The following is a 21,116-nucleotide window of genomic DNA, read 5'->3' as shown; positions in this document are numbered from 1 at the left end:
CCAAACAGAAACCAGAGACCCCCCCCCTGCCTCTCAACAGGCAGGGCATAAGGGACCCCCTCCCCTCCCCTGGGTGGGGGTCCCAAGAGAAACCAGAGACCCCCCCCCCCTTGAACAGGCAGGGCATAAGGGATCCCCTCCCCCCCCCCGGGTGGGGTCCCAAGAGAAACCAGGGAACCCCCCCCCCCCCCCTCAACAAGCAGGGCATAAGGGACCCCCTCCCCTCCCCTGGTGGGGGTCCCAAGAGAAACCAGAGACCCCCCCCCAAGACCCCCCCCCCCCCTCTCAACAGGCAGGGCATAAGGGATCCCCTCCCCTCCCCTGGGTGGGGGTCCCAAGAGAAACCAGAGCCCCCCCCCGCCTCTCAACAGGCAGGGCATAAGGGATCCCCTCCCCTCCCCTGGTTGGGGTCCCAAGAGAAACCATGGACCCCCCCCCCCTTGAACAGGCAGGGCATAAGGGATCCCTTCCTCCCCCCTGGGTGGGGGTCCCAAGAGAAACCAGAGACCCCCCCCTGCCTCTCAACAGGCAGGGCATAAGGGATCCCCTCCCCTCCCCTGGTTGGGGGTCCCAAGAGAAACCAGAGACCCCCCCCCAAGACCCCCCCCCACCTCTCAACAAGCAGGGCATAAGGGACCCCTTCCCCCCCTGGGTGGGGGTCCCAAGAGAAACCAGAGACCCCCCCCTGCCTCTCAACAGGCAGGGCATAAGGGATCCCCTCCCCCCCCCCCGGTGGGGGTCCCAAGAGAAACCAGGGACCCCCCCCCACCTCTCAACAAGCAGGGCATAATGGACCCCTTCCCTCCCTGGGTGGGGGTCCCAAGAGAAACCAGAGACCCCCCCCCCCTCAACAGGCAGGGCACAAGGGATCCCCTCCGCCCCCCAGCTGGGGGTCCCAAGAGAAACCAGAGACCCCCCCCCCTCAACAACCAGGGCACAAGGGATCCCCTCCCCTCCCCTGGATGGGGGTCCCAAGAGAAACCAGAGACCCCCCACCCCTCTCAACAGGCAGGGCATAAGGGACCCCTTCCCCCCCCAGGTGGGGGTCCCAAGAGAAACCAGAGACCCCCCCCCACCCCCCCCCCCCCTTCAACAGGCAGGGCATAAAGGACCCCCCCCCCCCCCCCCAGGTGATGCGTGGAGGGCACCCAACCAACACCAGGACCCCAGGACCCCAGGTTGGATGGCAGGGGGAGGCACAGCACACACGAAGCCCTGGGGGCTGTACAAGGAGGGTGTTTATGGCAGGGGGGGGGGAGCAGCCCCCCAGCACCCCGATGCTTTGGGACACAAACCAAAGCCCCCTACCCACCCCCACCCCCCCCCCCCCCCCAACGGGTGTCTCAGTCTGGCTCTGTGCAACACCAACGGATCGCAGCCGGGCCCCGCGCTGGATGGCGTGGAAGGATGGAAGGATGGAAGGATGGAAGGATGGAAGGATGGAAGGATGGAAGGATGGAAGGATGGAAGGATGGAAGGATGGAAGGATGGAAGGATGGAAGGATGGAAGGATGGAAGGATGGAAGGATGGAAGGATGGAAGGATGGAAGGATGGAAGGATGGAAGGATGGAAGGATGGAAGGATGGAAGGATGGAGGCTCCTCTCCTCGCCTCCCGTCACCTCGGGCTCTGCTCAGCCCCGCTGCTCTCCTCCTCCTTCTTTGTGGCCATGAACTTCTGCAGGAAGAAGGGCACAGTGAGCGGGCAGCCCAACACATCCATGCAGCCCCCCCAGATCCGTGCAGCCCCCCAGATCCGTGCAAACCCCCCCAGATCCATGCAGCCCCCCCAGATCCGTGCAGCCCCCCAGATCTGTGCAGCCCCCCCAGATCCATGCAGCCCCCCCAGATCCGTGCAGCCCCCCAGATCTGTGCAGCCCCCCCAGATCCATGCAAACCCCCCCAGATCCGTGCAGCCCCCCCAGATCCATGCAGCCCCCCAAATCCATGCAGCCCCCCAAGATCCGTGCAGCCCCACAGATCCCTGCAGCCCCACAGATCCCTGCAGCCCCCCCAGATCCATGCAGCCCCCCAGATCCATGCAGCCCCCCAGATCCATGCAGCCCCCCCCAGATCCATGCAGCCCCTCAGATCCGTGCAGCCCCCCCAGATCCCTGCAGCCCCCCAGATCCATGCAAACCCCCCCAGATCCATGCAGCCCCCCCAGCCCACAGCCCACCTCTGCGTTCTGCTGGTGCAGCGCCGTGCGGCAGTGATTCTTCACTGAGGTCTCATCTGAGTAGAACAGGGAGCAGATTTGGCAGAAGAAGCCGGCCTTGGGGAGGAGGTAATCCAGACCTGAGAAGGATGGCAGTGAGCTGAGGGCCGTCCCGGCCTTTGGGATGCAGGAAACAGCACTTATGGGCACCCACAGCCTCAATGGGGGACCTGTTCAGTGCCCCACACAGAACCCTAGAATGGCCTGGGTTGCAAAGGAGCACAGCTCTCATCTCATCCAACCCCTGCTGTGTGCAGGTCACCAACCTGCAGCCCAGGCTGCCCAGAGCCACATCCAGCCTGGTTTTGAATGCCTGCAGATCTGGGGCATCCAAAACCTCCTTGGGCAACCTGCTCCTCATGAAGAACGCCCTCCTATCACCCAGTCTAAATCCACCCCCTTTACGTTTCAAGCCATTTCCCCTCATCCTCTCACTACCTGCCCTTACAAAGTCCCTCTCCAGCTTTCCCACAGGGCCCCTTCAGGTCCTGGAAGGTCACAATATGGTCTCTTCCGAGCCCCCTCCATGCTGCACAGCCCCAGCTCCCTCCCTGTCCCCATAGCAGAGGTGTTCCAGCCCCATTCTGGCTCCCAGCTCAGCCACCCTTCAGCCCTGCCTTCCAGCTGGGCTCGGATGTCACAGCCTGCAGCTCCCTGGTTTATCTATAGCTCTCTTGGCTCCCTTACGCCTCCCTTCACCCTTTCCCGGCTCCATTCTGCACACAGACCCACTCTGCAGCTCTCCTCTCACCCCCACACGTCTCCCTTCGCCCCTTCCCCACGCAGCCCTGCCACGCACCCCATTCCTGCTCCCCATCTACCAGCAGTTCCTCACCTTTTGGTTCGGAGGCCGCATTTTCTTCTTCTTCCTCTGGTTGAGCATCGCCCAGAACCTCCATCTCTTCCGGCCCTGCAACAGCAACGATGTCCTCCTCTTCTGGTCCTGCACCGGCGGCCGTTTCTTCCTCTGGTCCCACAGCAGCAGCAATTTCCTCCTCGTCTTTACCTCCCTTCGGCTCTTTCCCCGGCAAAGCGCTTTCTTCCTCCTCCTCCTCCTCCTCCTCATCCTCCTCCCCAACCTCATCCACCGTCACAAAGTTCAGCTCCTCCTTCAGCCGGTTGAAATCAGCCAGGAAATCGTCTTCGTCGGCCTCATCCCACGCCGCGCCGCCGTCCTCCTCCCGGATCTCATCCACCGTCACCAAGGCGCTGGGATCGTCGGGCACCTGGCAGGGATCCTCGGCGCCGCCTTTCTCCTCCTCCTTGGCGCTCAGCTCCGCGGGTTCGTTCAGCGGCAGCTCCTCCACCTCCCCGATTTCATCCACGGTCACCAAAGGCTCCGGTTTCGATCGCCGTCCCTCCGGAGCGCCGCCGTCCCTCGGCGCGCCGCCCCGCTCCGGCAGCTCGTCCAAAGCCAGGAGCGCCCGCTGCTCGCCGCCCGCCTCCCCCGCCAGCTCGTCCTCCTCCACCACCTCGTCCACCACCAGCATGCCCAGCTGCGCGCCGGCCTCCTCCTCCTCCTCACCGATCTCATCCAACATGACGAAGGACAGGCGGCCCTCGGCCAGGCGCTGCGGGGAGCTCCGCTCCTTCCTCCTCTTGGAGCTGGGCTCCCAGGCGCTCCTGGAACATTCCTTCCTCTTCCCCTTGGGCTGAGCGGGCTGCGTTTTCACCGGAGATTCGCTCTCCTCTATCACCTCATCCACCGTAACGAACTCGTCCAGGTTGAAGGGGAACAGCTCTTCTTCCTGGCAAGGGGAAAAGCAGGATTGAAGCGAGGGCGGCACGGCGCGGCCAGCCAACCTCTGTGCTCAATGGGAGGCAACCAGAGGCCAAGGAAGGATGGAGGCACAACGAGGAGGGATGGAGAGACAACAAGGAGGGATGGAGGCACAACAAGGAGGGATGGAGGCACAACAAGGAGGGCTGCATCCCCATCCCGTGTGGGAGGGATGGAGAGACAACAAGGAGGGATGGAGGTACAACAAGGAAGGATGGAGGCACAACAAGGAGGGATGGAGGCACAACAAGGAGGGATGGAGAGACAACAAGGAGGGATGGAGAGACAACAAGGAGGGATGGAGGCACAACAAGGAGGGATGGAGGCACAACAAGGAGGGATGGAGAGACAACAAGGAGGGATGGAGGCACAACAAGGAGGGATGGAGAGACAACAAGGAGGGATGGAGAGACAACAAGGAGGGATGGAGGCACAACAAGGAGGGATGGAGGCACAACAAGGAGGGCTGCATCCCCATCCCGTGTGGGAGGGATGGAGAGACAACAAGGAGGGCTGCATCCTCATCCTATGTGGGATGGAGACACAAGGAAGGATGGAGGCACAACAAGCAGGGCTGCATCCCCATCCCGTGAGGGAGGGATGGAGAGACAACAAGGAAGGATGGAGGCACAACAAGGAGGGATGGAGAGACAACAAGGAGGGATGGAGGCACAACAAGGAGGGATGGAGGCACAACAAGGAGGGATGGAGGCACAACAAGGAAGGATGGAGGCACAACAAGGAGGGATGGAGGCACAACAAGGAGGGATGGAGGCACAACAAGGAGGGATGGAGGCACAACAAGGAGGGATGGAGGCACAACAAGGAGGGATGGAGGCACAACAAGGAAGGATGGAGGCACAACAAGGAGGGATGGAGGCACAACAAGGAGGGATGGAGGCACAACAAGGAGGGATGGAGGCACAACAAGGAAGGATGGAGGCACAACAAGCAGGGATGGAGACACAACAAGGAAGGATGGAGGCACAACAAGGAGGGATGGAGGCACAACAAGGAGGGATGGAGGCACAACAAGGAGGGATGGAGAGACAACAAGGAGGGATGGAGGCACAACAAGGAGGGATGGAGGCACAACAAGGAAGGATGGAGGCACAACAAGGAGGGATGGAGGCACAACAAGGAGGGATGGAGGCACAACAAGGAGGGATGGAGGCACAACAAGGAGGGATGGAGGCACAACAAGGAGGGATGGAGGCACAAGGAGGGATGGAGGCACAAGAAGGAGGGATGGAGGCACAACAAGGAGGGATGGAGGCACAACAAGGAGGGATGGAGGCACAACAAGGAAGGATGGAGGCACAACAAGCAGGGCTGCATCCCCATCCCGTGTGGGAGGGATGGAGAGACAACAAGGAGGGCTGCATCCTCATCCTATGTGGGATGGAGACACAACAAGGAAGGATGGAGGCACAACAAGGAGGGATGGAGGCACAACAAGGAGGGATGGAGAGACAACAAGGAGGGATGGAGAGACAACAAGGAGGGATGGAGGCACAACAAGGAGGGATGGAGGCACAACAAGGAGGGATGGAGGCACAACAAGGAGGGATGGAGGCACAACAAGGAAGGATGGAGGCACAACAAGGAGGGATGGAGGCACAACAAGGAGGGATGGAGAGACAACAAGGAGGGATGGAGGCACAACAAGGAGGGATGGAGGCACAACAAGGAAGGATGGAGGCACAACAAGGAGGGATGGAGAGACAACAAGGAGGGATGGAGGCACAACAAGGAGGGATGGAGGCACAACAAGCAGGGCTGCATCCCCATCCCGTGTGGGAGGGATGGAGAGACAACAAGGAGGGCTGCATCCTCATCCTATGTGGGATGGAGACACAACAAGGAAGGATGGAGGCACAACAAGGAGGGATGGAGGCACAACAAGGAGGGATGGAGAGACAACAAGGAGGGATGGAGGCACAACAAGGAGGGATGGAGGCACAACAAGGAAGGATGGAGGCACAACAAGGAGGGATGGAGGCACAACAAGGAAGGATGGAGGCACAACAAGGAGGGATGGAGGCACAACAAGGAGGGATGGAGAGACAACAAGGAGGGATGGAGGCACAACAAGGAGGGATGGAGGCACAACAAGGAAGGATGGAGGCACAACAAGCAGGGATGGAGACACAACAAGGAAGGATGGAGGCACAACAAGGAGGGATGGAGGCACAACAAGGAGGGATGGAGGCACAACAAGGAGGGATGGAGAGACAACAAGGAGGGATGGAGGCACAACAAGGAGGGATGGAGGCACAACAAGGAAGGATGGAGGCACAACAAGGAGGGATGGAGGCACAACAAGGAGGGATGGAGGCACAACAAGGAGGGATGGAGGCACAACAAGGAGGGATGGAGGCACAACAAGGAGGGATGGAGGCACAAGGAGGGATGGAGGCACAAGAAGGAGGGATGGAGGCACAACAAGGAGGGATGGAGGCACAACAAGGAGGGATGGAGGCACAACAAGGAAGGATGGAGGCACAACAAGCAGGGCTGCATCCCCATCCCGTGTGGGAGGGATGGAGAGACAACAAGGAGGGCTGCATCCTCATCCTATGTGGGATGGAGACACAACAAGGAAGGATGGAGGCACAACAAGGAGGGATGGAGGCACAACAAGGAGGGATGGAGAGACAACAAGGAGGGATGGAGGCACAACAAGGAGGGATGGAGGCACAACAAGGAAGGATGGAGGCACAACAAGGAAGGATGGAGGCACAACAAGGAGGGATGGAGGCACAACAAGGAGGGATGGAGGCACAACAAGGAGGGATGGAGGCACAGCAAGCAGGGCTGGATCCCTGTCCCAGGTGGGAGGGATGGAGACACAACAAGGAAGGATGGAGACACAACAAGCAGGGCTGGATCCTCATCCCCGTTGGGAAGGATGGAGACACAACAAGGAAGGATGGATCCCCATCCCAGGTGGGAGGGATGGAGGAAGGGACGGAGACACGACCAGCACCATCCATCAAACCAAGCGGATGCCCCAGGCCTCAGCATCCCCCTGCAGGAGGTGCAGTGAACTCCTGCCCGCCCTCCCTCCCACAGCCCCACGTTCCTACTGGCATTTCTTCCATGCAGGATTTGGAATTCTCTACTTTTTTGCACAACTTTCTGTCCCACCATCCAGCACTGCGTTGAGTCCAACACAGGAAGAAGCAGAGAGCCCTGTTAGGGCAGGACTTCAAGGCCAAGGCAGAAGCACTGAGAGCTGAGCCATCAGCTCCGGGCTGTTCTTCACACCAAAACAGAGGCTGATAGAGGGAAACAGCTGAGCATGGAAGGGGAAGGTGGATGGAGAAGTTCTGATCTCCTGTTCTACAGAGCTGCTTATAAGAGCCTTCAACCTTCCTTGAATCATAGAATAGAATCACAGAATCATTCTGCTGCAGCTTGTGTCCGTTTCCCCTCGTCCTGTTTGCATGCACTGCAAACTACAAGAAAGGATGGAGGCACAACAAGGAGGGATGGAGGCACAACAAGCAGGGATGGATCCCTGTCCCACATGGGATGGATGGAGACACAACAAGCAGGGCTGGATCCTCATCCCATGTGGGAGGGATGATGAGGGATAAACAGAGCCTGGCCTCACCACCATGCTGCCCCCACACCTCAGATATTCAGCCCTGGCTCAGCTCCCCTCTCAGCCTTCTTTCCTCCATGCTGAACAGACCCGGCTCACTCAGCCTTTCTCCATAGCACAGATGCTGCAGGCCGCTCTCCATCTCGCTGCCCTGCGCTGGACTCTTCCCAAGAGCTCCCCGTCCTTTTTAGAACCATGGAATCCCCCAGGTTGTTAAAGAGCTCCAAGCTGCCCCAGTCCAACCGTTCCCCCATGGCCAACAGCTCCCACTGAACCACGGCCCTCAGCACAGCATCCAGCCTGGCCTTCAACACCCCCAGGCTCGCTGCCTCCCCCACCTCCCTGGGCATCCATTGCAGTGCTGCCCACCTTTCTGACCAGCAATTCTTCCTCACGCCCAGCCTGAATCTCCCCTGCCGCAGCTTGAAGCCGTTCCCTCTGCTCCTATCGCTGATGGCACGAGAGCAGAGGCCGACCCCCAGCTCCCTGCAGCAGCCATAGAGAGCAGTGAGCTCTGCCCTGAGCTCCTCTTCTCCAGGCTCAACATTCCCAGCTCCTTCAGCCTCTCCTGATGTGTTCCAGCCACCCGTGTTCTTGCACCTCTCACAGATGCCAATCTCAGGTGGGTGACCAGGCTCTCAGGACCCCCAGGTGGAGTTCAGCCCCCCAGCCCTCACCTCCTGCCTGCTGCTGCTGCTGCTGCTGCCGCTGCTTTTGGCCGTTCTGGTGCTGCCTCCGATGGAAACCTGCAGGGTGAGACGGGAACCCACGTGAAATCGGTGACAGCAACCGCAAGCAGGTAATAACCACAAACCACGAGCAGGAGATAAACTTCCACATTCATCAGAAGGAAATCCCGCTGTTTGTTTTTGTTTCGCTTTTTCAAGCTGTCCAGGTTTTGCTGCTTCTGGCCACGTCTTGGCAAACGGAGCTCAGCAAGCAGCCCAGGCACGGAGCCACAGCTCAGCCACCTCCTCCAGCAGCCCGGCTCTGTGCAAGGCTCAGTGCAGCCAACGCAGCTCACAGGAGGACGAGGATCCCCAGCCAGAACCATCAGACGACACGCAGTGCAGACCTGCACCTTCCTGCCGTGTCAGCCAAGCAGCGCTGAATCACAGCATCACAGAATGGCCAGGGCTGGAAGGGACCCCAAGGATCACGAAGCTCCAACCCCCTGCCGCATGCAAGGCCACCAACGTTTAATGCTGAACCAGGCTGCCCATCCAACCTGGCCTTGAACACCTCCAAGGACGGGGCATCACAGCCTCTCTGGCAGCTGTTCCAGCCCCTCACCGCTCTCTGGGTAAAGAATTTCCCCCTGATGTCCGACCTCCATCTCCCCTCCCTCAACTTCAAGCCATTTCCCCTCATCCTACACATATCAACCCTTGCACAGAGTTGATTCCCCTGCTGTTTAGAGGCTCCCTTTAGGTATTGAAAGGCTGCACTGAGGTCACCCTGCAGCTTCTCTCCTCCATGCTGAACAAGCCCAGCTCCCTCAGCCTGTCCTCACAGTGGAGGTGCTGCAGCCCCCTGCTCATCTTTGTGGCTCCTCTGGCCCCTCTCCAACAGCCCCCTGTCTTTTTTGTATTGCAGGCTCCACACTTGGACAGATGCAGTGCTGCAGATGGGGCTTCACAAGAGCAGAGCAGAGGGGGACGATCACCTCCCTGTCCCTGCTGGCCGCCCCTCTGCTGACGGAGCCCAGGATCCCATTTGCTTTCCAAGCTGCAGGAGCTGCACTGCTGCCTCAATATGAAGTTTTTCATCTATCAGGACCCCCAGGTCCTTCTCCGCAGGGCTGCTTTCAAGGGCTGCTCCATCCAGCCTGTCCTGTTTCAAACCTGGGCCACGTTTCGCCCTCGTTTGTTTCGGCTCCTGTGCGACTCCAAGGCGGCCGCTGGCCCAAAGCAGAGCAAGGATGGGGAAGGGGAACGCAGCCCCACCGCCCCATGCTGCACACAAGCCAGAAGCACACAGTCAGCCAGCAGCCCTCCTGCCCTGCTCACCTTAGTGCTGCCGTCTCTCCTCGTGCCGGACGATCTGCTCTCCCCCTGCTGGGATTGCTTGGAGCCGGCCCTGGGCTCCACATGGGAGTCCTTCTCCTGCTGGGACGCGTTCCTCCCATTGCCGCCCTTCGCAGAGCTGCTCGGCTGAGTCGTGCCGGCTCTGGGCTGGCCTTCCTCTTTCCACGCTGCCTTCTTCTGCCCCGCTGCTGCTCCCTGGGGCCTGGATTTGGAGGAAGCTGCCTGCTCCTCTCCTTTGCACAGGGCAGGTTTGCTTCTGTGCACCGCAGCCCCCGGCGTCAACGCATCAGGAACAGACGCCGCTGCCTTCAGGTTGGCTTTAGGAGCGGAGGAAGGCTCCTGGATGGACGAGGAGGAGTTGGACGCGGCAGCTTTGGCAGCTTCTTTCGTTTTTGCTACCCTCGTCTCCTTGCTTTGAGGCGCTTTGCTGCAACTTCCCTTCTTTTCCTTCCCGTTCTTACCGGCGTTTTCCACGGCAGCCCCAACCTCAGCCTCGCACCACTCGCGTTTCTTCTCCACCTCTGCTGCACACTTCAGCCTGGAGCCCTCCTCCCCAGCAGCCCCTTCTGCTCTCACCTCCACATCCATTCCGGCCCCATCTCCAGCCAGCATCCCCCCCGGTGCCGCCCCATCCTCAGGCTCAGGATTCACTCCTGCTGTAGGAGCCCCTTGGTTTTCACAGTCCGTTTGCACCGGCTCATCAACGCTTGTCTTTTTGCCAGGGTTTCTGGGTGCGATGACACAAGGGCCCATCTGGGCAGGCACAGCAGCAGGCACAGCTTTGGGGACGGCCCCCGACGTCCTCCCTGCTGCCAGCGGTGCAGCAGCCCTGCCTGATTCTGCTCCCGGCTGCTCCCCACCGGCCCCTGGCCCTGCAGCTCCCAGCCCCTCTCCCTTCTGCGCCGCGGATCCGACTGCGTGCACAGGGAGCTTCGAGGCCGCTCCATCCGCAATCACCTCCTCTTTCCCCATGCTGGGAGGAGGCAGCAGCTTCTCTTCTGCCTTTGCTGCGGGTAACTGGGCCCCAGCCGCCCCCATGGGCGCACCAAAGAGTTCGGCCCCTGCCTCCCCGCTGCTTTGTTCTGCCAGCCCTGCACCAGGATCCCTCTGCGCTCCTTCGGGATGCGACTCCCAAGGCTCCGTCTTCACCGCTGGCAGCTCGTCCTCGACAGCAGGGATGGAGATGGGTTCTTTCTTCACGGCGCTGGGCTCCACTGCGGGATGAGCAGCTGCTGCCTGCACCGCTCCCGATCCCTCCGTGTATTTCTTCAAGCCAGAGCTAAATGCATTCAAACAAACAAACAGGAAAAAACAACACAGAAGCGATCAAACTACGTGGAGAATCCCCCAGTTAGCAGTAAGCTCCTCGTGCCAGCCATGTGCTGCTTCCTGCCGCGTTTGGAAGTGCCACTGAGCAGTGTTAAAGCAACGAAAACACGGAGGCAGACGGCTGGGGAGTTCTATGTGAGCCCTGCTGCCAAACCCAACCCTGCAGCCAAACCAAACCCTGCTGTCAAACCCTGCAGCCAAACCAAACCCTGCAGCCAAACCAAACCCTGCAGCCAAACCAAACCCTGCAGCCAAACCAAACCCTGCTGCCAAACCCTGCTGCCAAACCCAACCCTGCTGCCAAACCCAACCCTGCTGCCAAACCCAACCCTGCAGCCAAACCCAACCCTGCTGCCAAACCCAACCCTGCTGCCAAACCCAACCCTGCTGCCAAACCAAACCCGGCTGCCAAACCAAACCCAGCTGCCAAAACCTGCAGCCAAACCAAACCCTGCTGCCAAACCAAACCCTGCTGCCAAACCCAACCCTGCTGCCAAACCCAACCCTGCTGCCAAACCCAACCCTGCTGCCAAACCAAACCCGGCTGCCAAACCAAACCCTGCTGCCAAACCCTGCAGCCAAACCCAACCCTGCTGCCAAACCAAACCCAGCTGCCAAACCCTGCAGCCAAACCCAACCCTGCAGCCAAACCAAACCCTGCTGCCAAACCCAACCCTGCTGCCAAACCCTGCAGCCAAACCAAACCCTGCTGCCAAACCAAACCCTGCAGCCAAACCCAACCCTGCTGCCAAACCAAACCCTGCTGCCAAACCCAACCCTGCTGCCAAACCCTGCAGCCAAACCCAACCCTGCTGCCAAACCCAACCCTGCTGCCAAACCCAACCCTGCTGTCAAACCCAACCCTGCAGCCAAACCCAACCCTGCAGCCAAACCAAACCCTGCTGCCAAACCAAACCCTGCAGCCAAACCCAACCCTGCTGCCAAACCCAACCCTGCTGCCAAACCCTGCAGCCAAACCCAACCCTGCTGTCAAACCCAACCCTGCAGCCAAACCAAACCCTGCAGCCAAACCCTGCAGCCAAACCCAACCCTGCTGCCAAACCAAACCCTGCTGCCAAACCCAACCCTGCTGCCAAACCCAACCCTGCTGCCAAACCAAACCCTGCAGCCAAACCAAACCCTGCAGCCAAACCAAACCCTGCAGCCAAACCAAACCCTGCTGCCAAACCCAACCCTGCTGCCAAACCAAACCCTGCAGCCAAACCAAACCCTGCAGCCAAACCCAACCCTGCTGTCAAACCCAACCCTGCAGCCAAACCCAACCCTGCAGCCAAACCAAACCCTGCTGCCAAACCCTGCTGCCAAACCCAACCCTGCAGCCAAACCCAACCCTGCTGCCAAACCAAACCCTGCAGCCAAACCCAACCCTGCAGCCAAACCCAACCCTGCTGCCAAACCAAACCCTGCAGCCAAACCCAACCCTACTGCCAAACCCTGCTGCCAAACCCAACCCTGCAGCCAAACCCAACCCTGCTGTCAAACCCAACCCTGCAGCCAAACCAAACCCTGCAGCCAAACCCTGCAGCCAAACCCAACCCTGCTGCCAAACCAAACCCTGCTGCCAAACCCAACCCTGCTGCCAAACCCAACCCTGCTGCCAAACCAAACCCTGCAGCCAAACCAAACCCTGCAGCCAAACCAAACCCTGCAGCCAAACCAAACCCTGCTGCCAAACCCAACCCTGCTGCCAAACCAAACCCTGCAGCCAAACCCAACCCTGCTGTCAAACCCAACCCTGCAGCCAAACCCAACCCTGCAGCCAAACCAAACCCTGCTGCCAAACCCTGCTGCCAAACCAAACCCTGCAGCCAAACCCAACCCTGCTGCCAAACCAAACCCTGCAGCCAAACCCAACCCTGCAGCCAAACCCAACCCTGCTGCCAAACCAAACCCTGCAGCCAAACCCAACCCTACTGCCAAACCCTGCTGCCAAACCCAACCCTGCAGCCAAACCCAACCCTGCTGCCAAACCCTGCTGCCAAACCCAACCCTGCTGCCAAACCAAACCCCGCTGCCAAACCCTGCAGCCAAACCAAACCCTGCAGCCAAACCAAACCCTGCTGCCAAACCCAACCCTGCTGCCAAACCCAACCCTGCTGCCAAACCAAACCCTGCAGCCAAACCCAACCCTGCTGCCAAACCCAACCCTGCAGCCAAACCCAACCCTGCTGCCAAACCAAACCCTGCAGCCAAACCCAACCCTGCAGCCAAACCCAACCCTGCTGCCAAACCCAACCCTGCAGCCAAACCCAACCCTGCTGCCAAACCAAACCCTGCAGCCAAACCCAACCCTGCAGCCAAACCCAACCCTGCTGCCAAACCCTGCTGCCAAACCAAACCCTGCAGCCAAACCAAACCCTGCAGCCAAACCAAACCCTGCTGCCAAACCAAACCCTGCAGCCAAACCAAACCCTGCTGCCAAGCCAAACCCTGCAGCCAAACCAAACCCTGCTGCCAAACCAAACCCTGCAGCCAAACCCAACCCTGCTGCCAAACCCTGCAGCCAAACCAAACCCTGCAGCCAAACCAAACCCTGCAGCCAAACCAAACCCTGCAGCCAAACCCAACCCTGCAGCCAAACCCAACCCTGCTGCCAAACCCAACCCTGCAGCCAAACCCAACCCTGCTGCCAAACCCAACCCTGCTGCCAAACCCAACCCTGCTGCCAAACCAAACCCGGCTGCCAAACCAAACCCAGCTGCCAAAACCTGCAGCCAAACCAAACCCTGCTGCCAAACCAAACCCTGCTGCCAAACCCAACCCTGCTGCCAAACCCAACCCTGCTGCCAAACCCAACCCTGCTGCCAAACCAAACCCGGCTGCCAAACCAAACCCTGCTGCCAAACCCTGCAGCCAAACCCAACCCTGCTGCCAAACCAAACCCAGCTGCCAAACCCTGCAGCCAAACCCAACCCTGCAGCCAAACCAAACCCTGCTGCCAAACCCAACCCTGCTGCCAAACCCTGCAGCCAAACCAAACCCTGCTGCCAAACCAAACCCTGCAGCCAAACCCAACCCTGCTGCCAAACCAAACCCTGCTGCCAAACCCAACCCTGCTGCCAAACCCTGCAGCCAAACCCAACCCTGCTGCCAAACCCAACCCTGCTGCCAAACCCAACCCTGCTGTCAAACCCAACCCTGCAGCCAAACCCAACCCTGCAGCCAAACCAAACCCTGCTGCCAAACCAAACCCTGCAGCCAAACCCAACCCTGCTGCCAAACCCAACCCTGCTGCCAAACCCTGCAGCCAAACCCAACCCTGCTGTCAAACCCAACCCTGCAGCCAAACCAAACCCTGCAGCCAAACCCTGCAGCCAAACCCAACCCTGCTGCCAAACCAAACCCTGCTGCCAAACCCAACCCTGCTGCCAAACCAAACCCTGCAGCCAAACCAAACCCTGCAGCCAAACCAAACCCTGCTGCCAAACCCAACCCTGCTGCCAAACCCAACCCTGCAGCCAAACCAAACCCTGCAGCCAAACCCAACCCTGCTGTCAAACCCAACCCTGCAGCCAAACCCAACCCTGCAGCCAAACCAAACCCTGCTGCCAAACCCTGCTGCCAAACCAAACCCTGCAGCCAAACCCAACCCTGCTGCCAAACCAAACCCTGCAGCCAAACCCAACCCTGCAGCCAAACCCAACCCTGCTGCCAAACCAAACCCTGCAGCCAAACCCAACCCTACTGCCAAACCCTGCTGCCAAACCCAACCCTGCAGCCAAACCCAACCCTGCTGTCAAACCCAACCCTGCAGCCAAACCAAACCCTGCAGCCAAACCCTGCAGCCAAACCCAACCCTGCTGCCAAACCAAACCCTGCTGCCAAACCCAACCCTGCTGCCAAACCCAACCCTGCTGCCAAACCAAACCCTGCAGCCAAACCAAACCCTGCAGCCAAACCAAACCCTGCAGCCAAACCCAACCCTGCAGCCAAACCCAACCCTGCTGCCAAACCAAACCCTGCAGCCAAACCCAACCCTACTGCCAAACCCTGCTGCCAAACCCAACCCTGCAGCCAAACCCAACCCTGCTGCCAAACCCTGCTGCCAAACCCAACCCTGCTGCCAAACCAAACCCCGCTGCCAAACCCTGCAGCCAAACCAAACCCTGCAGCCAAACCAAACCCTGCTGCCAAACCCAACCCTGCTGCCAAACCCAACCCTGCTGCCAAACCAAACCCTGCAGCCAAACCCAACCCTGCTGCCAAACCCAACCCTGCTGCCAAACCCAACCCTGCTGCCAAACCAAACCCTGCAGCCAAACCCAACCCTGCTGCCAAACCAAACCCTGCAGCCAAACCCAACCCTGCAGCCAAACCCAACCCTGCTGCCAAACCCTGCTGCCAAACCAAACCCTGCAGCCAAACCAAACCCTGCAGCCAAACCAAACCCTGCAGCCAAACCAAACCCTGCTGCCAAGCCAAACCCTGCAGCCAAACCAAACCCTGCAGCCAAACCAAACCCTGCAGCCAAACCAAACCCTGCTGCCAAACCAAACCCTGCAGCCAAACCCAACCCTGCTGCCAAACCCTGCAGCCAAACCAAACCCTGCTGCCAAACCCAACCCTGCAGCCAAACCCAACCCTGCAGCCAAACCCAACCCTGCCTGCAGCCCCACAACTTGGAGCCCCCAGGCCGCGCTCACAGCCCCATCTCTGCGCTGCTCTCAGCCCACCCAGCAGCTCGGGGCCCTGCTGCAGGCACAGCTACAGCCAACAAGCTGCTGCCGTTGCTTTGGCAGCTCTGAGGACAGCACAAATCCTGTCCCGTTTGAGGGCTGTGCGAGGCCTTTCCACGACCGGGTGAGCAGGCTGGAAGGTGAGGGAAGGGCTGCTGATGCGGGCTGCCCAGGCTCCAGCACAGCCTTTGGCACGGCCCCTCGCAGGCTTCTGCTGGGGAAACTGGCTGCCCGTGCTCTGAACACACAGACGCTTCTGGGGCTGAGGAACTGGCTGAGGGCCGTGCCCAGCGGCTCGTGGTGCAGGGATCAAGTCCAGCTGCGACCCGTTTCCAGTGGGCTCGGTGCTGGGAACCATCCTGTTTAATATCCTCATCGATGACCTATGAGGGCAGTGAGGGCAGCCTCATAAGTCTGCAGGTGACAGCAAGCTGGGAGGTGGTGTGGATCTGCCTGAGGGCACGGAGGCCCTGCACAGGGATCTGGATCAGCTGGAGCGCTGCGCCGAGGTGGATGGGATGAGGTTCAACAAGGCCAGGTGCTGAGTCCTGTTTTGGGCACAGCAACCCTCTGCAGCATTATAGGCTTGGGGATGAGTGGTTGGATGACTGTGAAGAGGAAAAGGAGCTGGGGCTGTTGGTTGGTGCTGGGCTGAACACGAGCCCACAGGGTGCCCAGGTGGCCAAGAGGGCCAGCGGCAGCCTGGGCTGCATGAGGAATGGGCAGCAGAGCAGGGAGGGGAGCATCCCCTGCACTCCCCTTCCAACCCCTACAATTCTGTGATTCGGTGGTTTTACAGCCATTTGCTGCTCTGTTAACATCACAGCTGGGAAATGGAGATCTTGGAGCGGTGCATTAAAAGCTGAGTTACAGACGTGGCTCGTGGTAAAGCCTCCCACGGAGGAGTAACCGTTGGTTCTGTGCTGGGAACGCTTCTGGAAGGGGAAGCAGCCTCACAAGGGCTCCTGGCGACGAATATGGCTGAGAGCAGGGTGTGATTCCACCTGTGTGTGCCTGCAGGGGTTTTGTCCTCATAGCACAGCACGAATTTCCCTACCAGGGCCCTTCCTGCAGTAGCATCACACGGCTGCCGTGCCACTGCATTCCTACGCTGTCTCTCTCAGCCCCAGACTCGATGCAGCTTCCAGCGCTGAGGCAGCTGAGCCCCCAGGCTTTGCGCTGCTGATCCCAACGCAGGGCACTGTGCTGCACAGCTCCTCTTCCTGCAGGTGAGGATCTGCGCGTTCCTCCTTCTGGGGCAGCCTTTCCCGGCAGGCAGAAATGACGTTGAGCCTTGTTGTGTTTGGCTGCACCTCTTTGTGGTCCCCTGCAAGAGGTGGAGCAGCAGAAGGCTCTGCTTACCTTCGGCATTGCTCCGCTCTCCACCAAGGCCCATCGGCTTTCCGAAGCACGCTTTCCCTCAGCCCTGTGCCTGGGGCTGCCGGCCCGTTTCCAGACACGCTGATGCATTTTGCTGCTTTCTCTTTGTTTCTTCGAGCAGCTCAAATAGCTGAAACCTTTTGTCACCCCCAGCTGACGTGGGCTGTGGCTCCGCTGTGGCACAGAGGGTTGCAGAGGGCACAGCCTGCGCGTGCTGCTTGCTGTCAGTGCTGTACTCCACATTCCTTGCAGGAATGGAGGCCAAGCAGGGCACACGTAGGCACTGAGTCGAGCTTCCCAACTCAGCAGCGATGCTCTTGGCCTCCCATAGCTGCACTGTGGGCTCAGGGCTGCCTGGTGATGGTTCTCCTGCACGGCAGCCTGTAGGATGCTCAAACAGAGGAGAAAACAACCCGTTTTGCTTTCAGAACGCAGCTGGTGTTTAAGCAGCGTGGGTTTTGTGCCGTCCCTGCAGCAGGAGCAGCAGCTCAGCCCAGCTGCTTGCACACGGTGGTGCACCTTGCACCCCAAAACGTGCCACAGGGACGGGCTGTGTCTGTGCACCACGGCTGAGCACACGGGTGCTGCTTTGAGGCCTCCTCCTTTTGCTTTTGAAGCTTCCTCCTTCTCTGGCGTCTCACAGCAGCAGAGTAAAACGATGCCTGCAGCTCTGACCCAAGGCTTTTAGCAGCGGTTGCCACTTCTCATCTCTCTGCCTCCTTAACGCTGCGTGTTCATCTTGGAGCCTCAGCATTTCCCTGTTTGATCCGTCCTGGCCTTTCTCTGATGACTCCAGGCTGAGGCTGTAGCCACAATAACAGCTTTCCTTGTTCCGTTTCTGCCGGCTCTGTACAAACAGACTTCTTCCTTTCTGCTCTTCCTTCGTGTGCCCAGGCTCTACAGAGCCGTGCTGCAGCCTGGTTGTGCAGAGGTTGTGCATGAGCTCCGGCCACGAGCTTCTTCCAGCACCCGGTGACACTGCTGGGATCATAGAACCACAGAATGGCCTGGGTTGCAGAGGAGCACAGCGCCCATCCAGCTCCAACCCCTGCTGTGTGCAGGTCACCAACCTGCAGCCCAGGCTGCCCAGAGCCACATCCAGCCTGGCCTCCAATGCCTGCAGGGCTGGGGCATCCACAGCCTCTTTGGGCAACCTGTAACAGTGCCTCACCACCCTCTGGGTGAAAAGCTTCCTCCCCCTAAAGCCCAACCCGACGTTAAAGAGCCATCAGGCTCTTTGCTGCTGGGAGACTGAATGCTGGAGGTGAGTGATCACAGAATCATAGAATCATAGAATCACAAGGTTGGAAATGACCTATAGATTATCCAGTCCAACCCTCCTCCCATTGCTACCAGTACCAGCAGCACCAAAGCACAGCACGCAGCTCCTCAGCCAGGCGCCTCCTGAACGCTGCCAGGGACGGCGCCTCCCCCACCTCCTGGGCAGCCATTGCAGGGCCTGAGCACTGAGAGCAGCAGTTCTGCCTTATGGCCGAGCCAAACCTCCTCTGGCACAACTTGCAGCCGTTTCCTCGGCTCCTGGTTGTTGCCTGGGACGAGAGGCCAAAGCCCTCCTCATCACAGCCTCCCTTCAGGAGGTGGCAGAGTGCACTCAGGTCTCCCCTGAGCTCCTCTTCTCACCCTCCACAATCCCAGCTCCCTCAGCTCCTCAGCAGCCCTGTGCTCCGCACCCCTCACCATTTCGCTGCCCTTCTCTGCACGCTGCGGGGCCTCCACATCTTTCCTGCAGTGAGGAGCCCCAAACTGAACCCAGGCCTCGAGGTGCGGCCTCCCCAGAGCTGAGTGCAGGGGATGCTCCCCTCCCTGCTCTGCTGCCCATTCCTCATGCAGCCCAGGCTGCCGCTGGCCCTCTTGCCCACCTGTAGAATCATAGAATCATAGAATCCCCCAGGTTGTTAAAGAGCTCCAAGCTGCCCCAGTCCAACCGCTCCCCCATGGCCAACAGCTCCCACTGAACCACGGCCCTCAGCACAGCATCCAGCCTGGCCTTCAACACCCCCAGGCTCGGTGCCTCCCCCACCTCCCTGGGCATCCATTGCAGTGCTGCCCACCTTTCTGACCAGCAATTCTTCCTCACGCCCAGCCTGAATCTCCCCTGCCGCAGCTTGAAGCCGTTCCCTCTGCTCCTATCGCTGATGGCACGAGAGCAGAGGCCGACCCCCAGCTCCCTGCAGCAGCCATAGAGAGCAGTGAGCTCTGCCCTGAGCTCCTCTTCTCCAGGCTCAACATTCCCAGCTCCTTCAGCCTCTCCTCCTCAGCCCTGTGTTCCAGACCCCTCACCATTTCGTTGCCCTCCTTTCAACACGTTCCAGGCCCTCCATGTCTTCCCTGCAGCGAGGGGCCCAACACTGCACACAGCACTCGAGGTGCGGCCTCACAGAGCTGAATACAGGGGAACAATCACCTCTGTGCTCCTGGGCACCCTGTGGGCTCGTGTTCAGCCCTGCACCAACCAACAGCCCCAGCTCCTTTTCCTCTCCACACTCACAGCCACTCATCCCCAAGCCCACAGCGCTGCATGGGGTTGCTGTGGTCAAAGTGCAGGACTCAGCACCTGGCCTTGTTGAACCTCATGCCATCCACCTCGGCCCAGTGCTCCAGCTGATCCAGATCCCTGTGCAGGGCCTCCGTGCCCTCAGGCAGATCCACACCACCTCCCAGCTTGGTGTCACCTGCAGACTTACGAGGCTGCCCTCACTGCCCTCATAGGTCATCGATGAGGATATTAAACAGGATGGTTCCCAGCACCGAGCCCACTGGAAACGGGTCGCAGCTGGACTTGATCCCTGCACCACGAGCCGCTGGGCACGGCCCTCAGCCAGTTCCTCAGCCCCAGAAGCGTCTGTGTGTTCAGAGCACGGGCAGCCAGTTTCCCCAGCAGAAGCCTGCGAGGGGCCGTGCCAAAGGCTGTGCTGGAGCCTGGGCAGCCCGCATCAGCAGCCCTTCCCTCACCTTCCAGCCTGCTCACCCAGTCACAGAAGGAGATGAGGTCGCTCAGCACCACCTGCCTTTCACCAACCCTGCTGGCTGGGCGATTTCTACCCCTGGGAACAGAAAGAGCAGAGCCAGGAGCTGCGACAGAGCAGAGCCCTGCGTGACACAGCACAGCAGCGGTTTGGCACAAGGAGGCATCTGACCAGTGGGAACCCAAGCACACCTTCCAGGACCTGTGGCAAAATCCTTGGCCGTGGTTGTTAACACAGCTCTGCACACTGCCTGCAGCCCAGCTCCCCCCCTGCTGCTCTATGGGCTCTCCCTGCACCTCTCCCCAGCACACTTCTCTTAGGGCATCCATCTCATCTCATCTCATCTCATCTCATCTCATCTCATGTCATCTCATCCCATCTCATCCCATCCCATCCCACCCCACCCCACCCCATCCCATCCCATCTCATCTCATGTCATCTGATGTCATCCCATCCCATCCCATCCCATCCCATCCCATCCCATCCCATCCCATCCCAGCCATCCAGGCCATCCAGGACAACCACCACCTGCAAGGCTCACCTTCCTCTGCTCGCCTCCTCCTTCTTCACTTCTTTTTTCACAGTTTCAGGCTGAAAAGTAAAAGTAAAAGTAAAAGTAAAAGTAAAAACCAGCGCAGCGGAGCAGCCGCAGCCCTGGCCCACAGTGCTCTACAACCCAGAGCGCAGGAGATGCTGCTGAACATAGAATCATAGAACCATGGAATCCCCCAGGTTGTTAAAGAGCTCCAAGCTGCCCCAGTCCAACCGTTCCCCCATGGCCAACAGCTCCCACTGAACCACGGCCCTCAGCACAGCATCCAGCCTGGCCTTCAACACCCCCAGGCTCGGTGCCTCCCCCACCTCCCTGGGCATCCATTGCAGTGCTGCCCACCTTTCTGACCAGCAATTCTTCCTCACGCCCAGCCTGAATCTCCCCTGCCGCAGCTTGAAGCCGTTCCCTCTGCTCCTATCGCTGATGGCACGAGAGCAGAGGCCGACCCCCAGCTCCCTGCAGCAGCCATAGAGAGCAGTGAGCTCTGCCCTGAGCTCCTCTTCTCCAGGCTCAACATTCCCAGCTCCTTCAGCCTC

General features: G+C 59.7%; 1 protein-coding gene across 1 annotated transcript in view; it reads right to left on the bottom strand.

The window, feature by feature from the left end:
- Positions 1–1,509: 1,509 nt before the first annotated feature.
- ZNF638 (zinc finger protein 638) overlaps positions 1,510–21,116 on the bottom strand; it is a gene marked incomplete at its 5' end in the record, with an annotated part of 50,687 nt that continues 31,080 nt past the window's right edge. The window contains 5 exons of the mRNA XM_079534191.1: positions 1,510–1,677; positions 2,179–2,297; positions 3,053–3,965; positions 9,617–10,913; positions 20,569–20,618. Coding sequence (XP_079390317.1) covers positions 1,618–1,677; positions 2,179–2,297; positions 3,053–3,965; positions 9,617–10,913; positions 20,569–20,618 — 2,439 coding nt within the window. The 3' untranslated portion in view covers positions 1,510–1,617. The remainder of the gene's footprint in view (positions 1,678–2,178; positions 2,298–3,052; positions 3,966–9,616; positions 10,914–20,568; positions 20,619–21,116) is intronic.

Source organism: Tetrao urogallus (genome assembly GCF_951394365.1).
Source record: "Tetrao urogallus genome assembly, chromosome: 4".
Classification (NCBI taxonomy): Eukaryota; Metazoa; Chordata; class Aves; order Galliformes; family Phasianidae; genus Tetrao; species Tetrao urogallus.
Note: the sequence above shows the minus strand (reverse complement) of the source record. Positions and strands in the feature narration are given on the sequence as shown.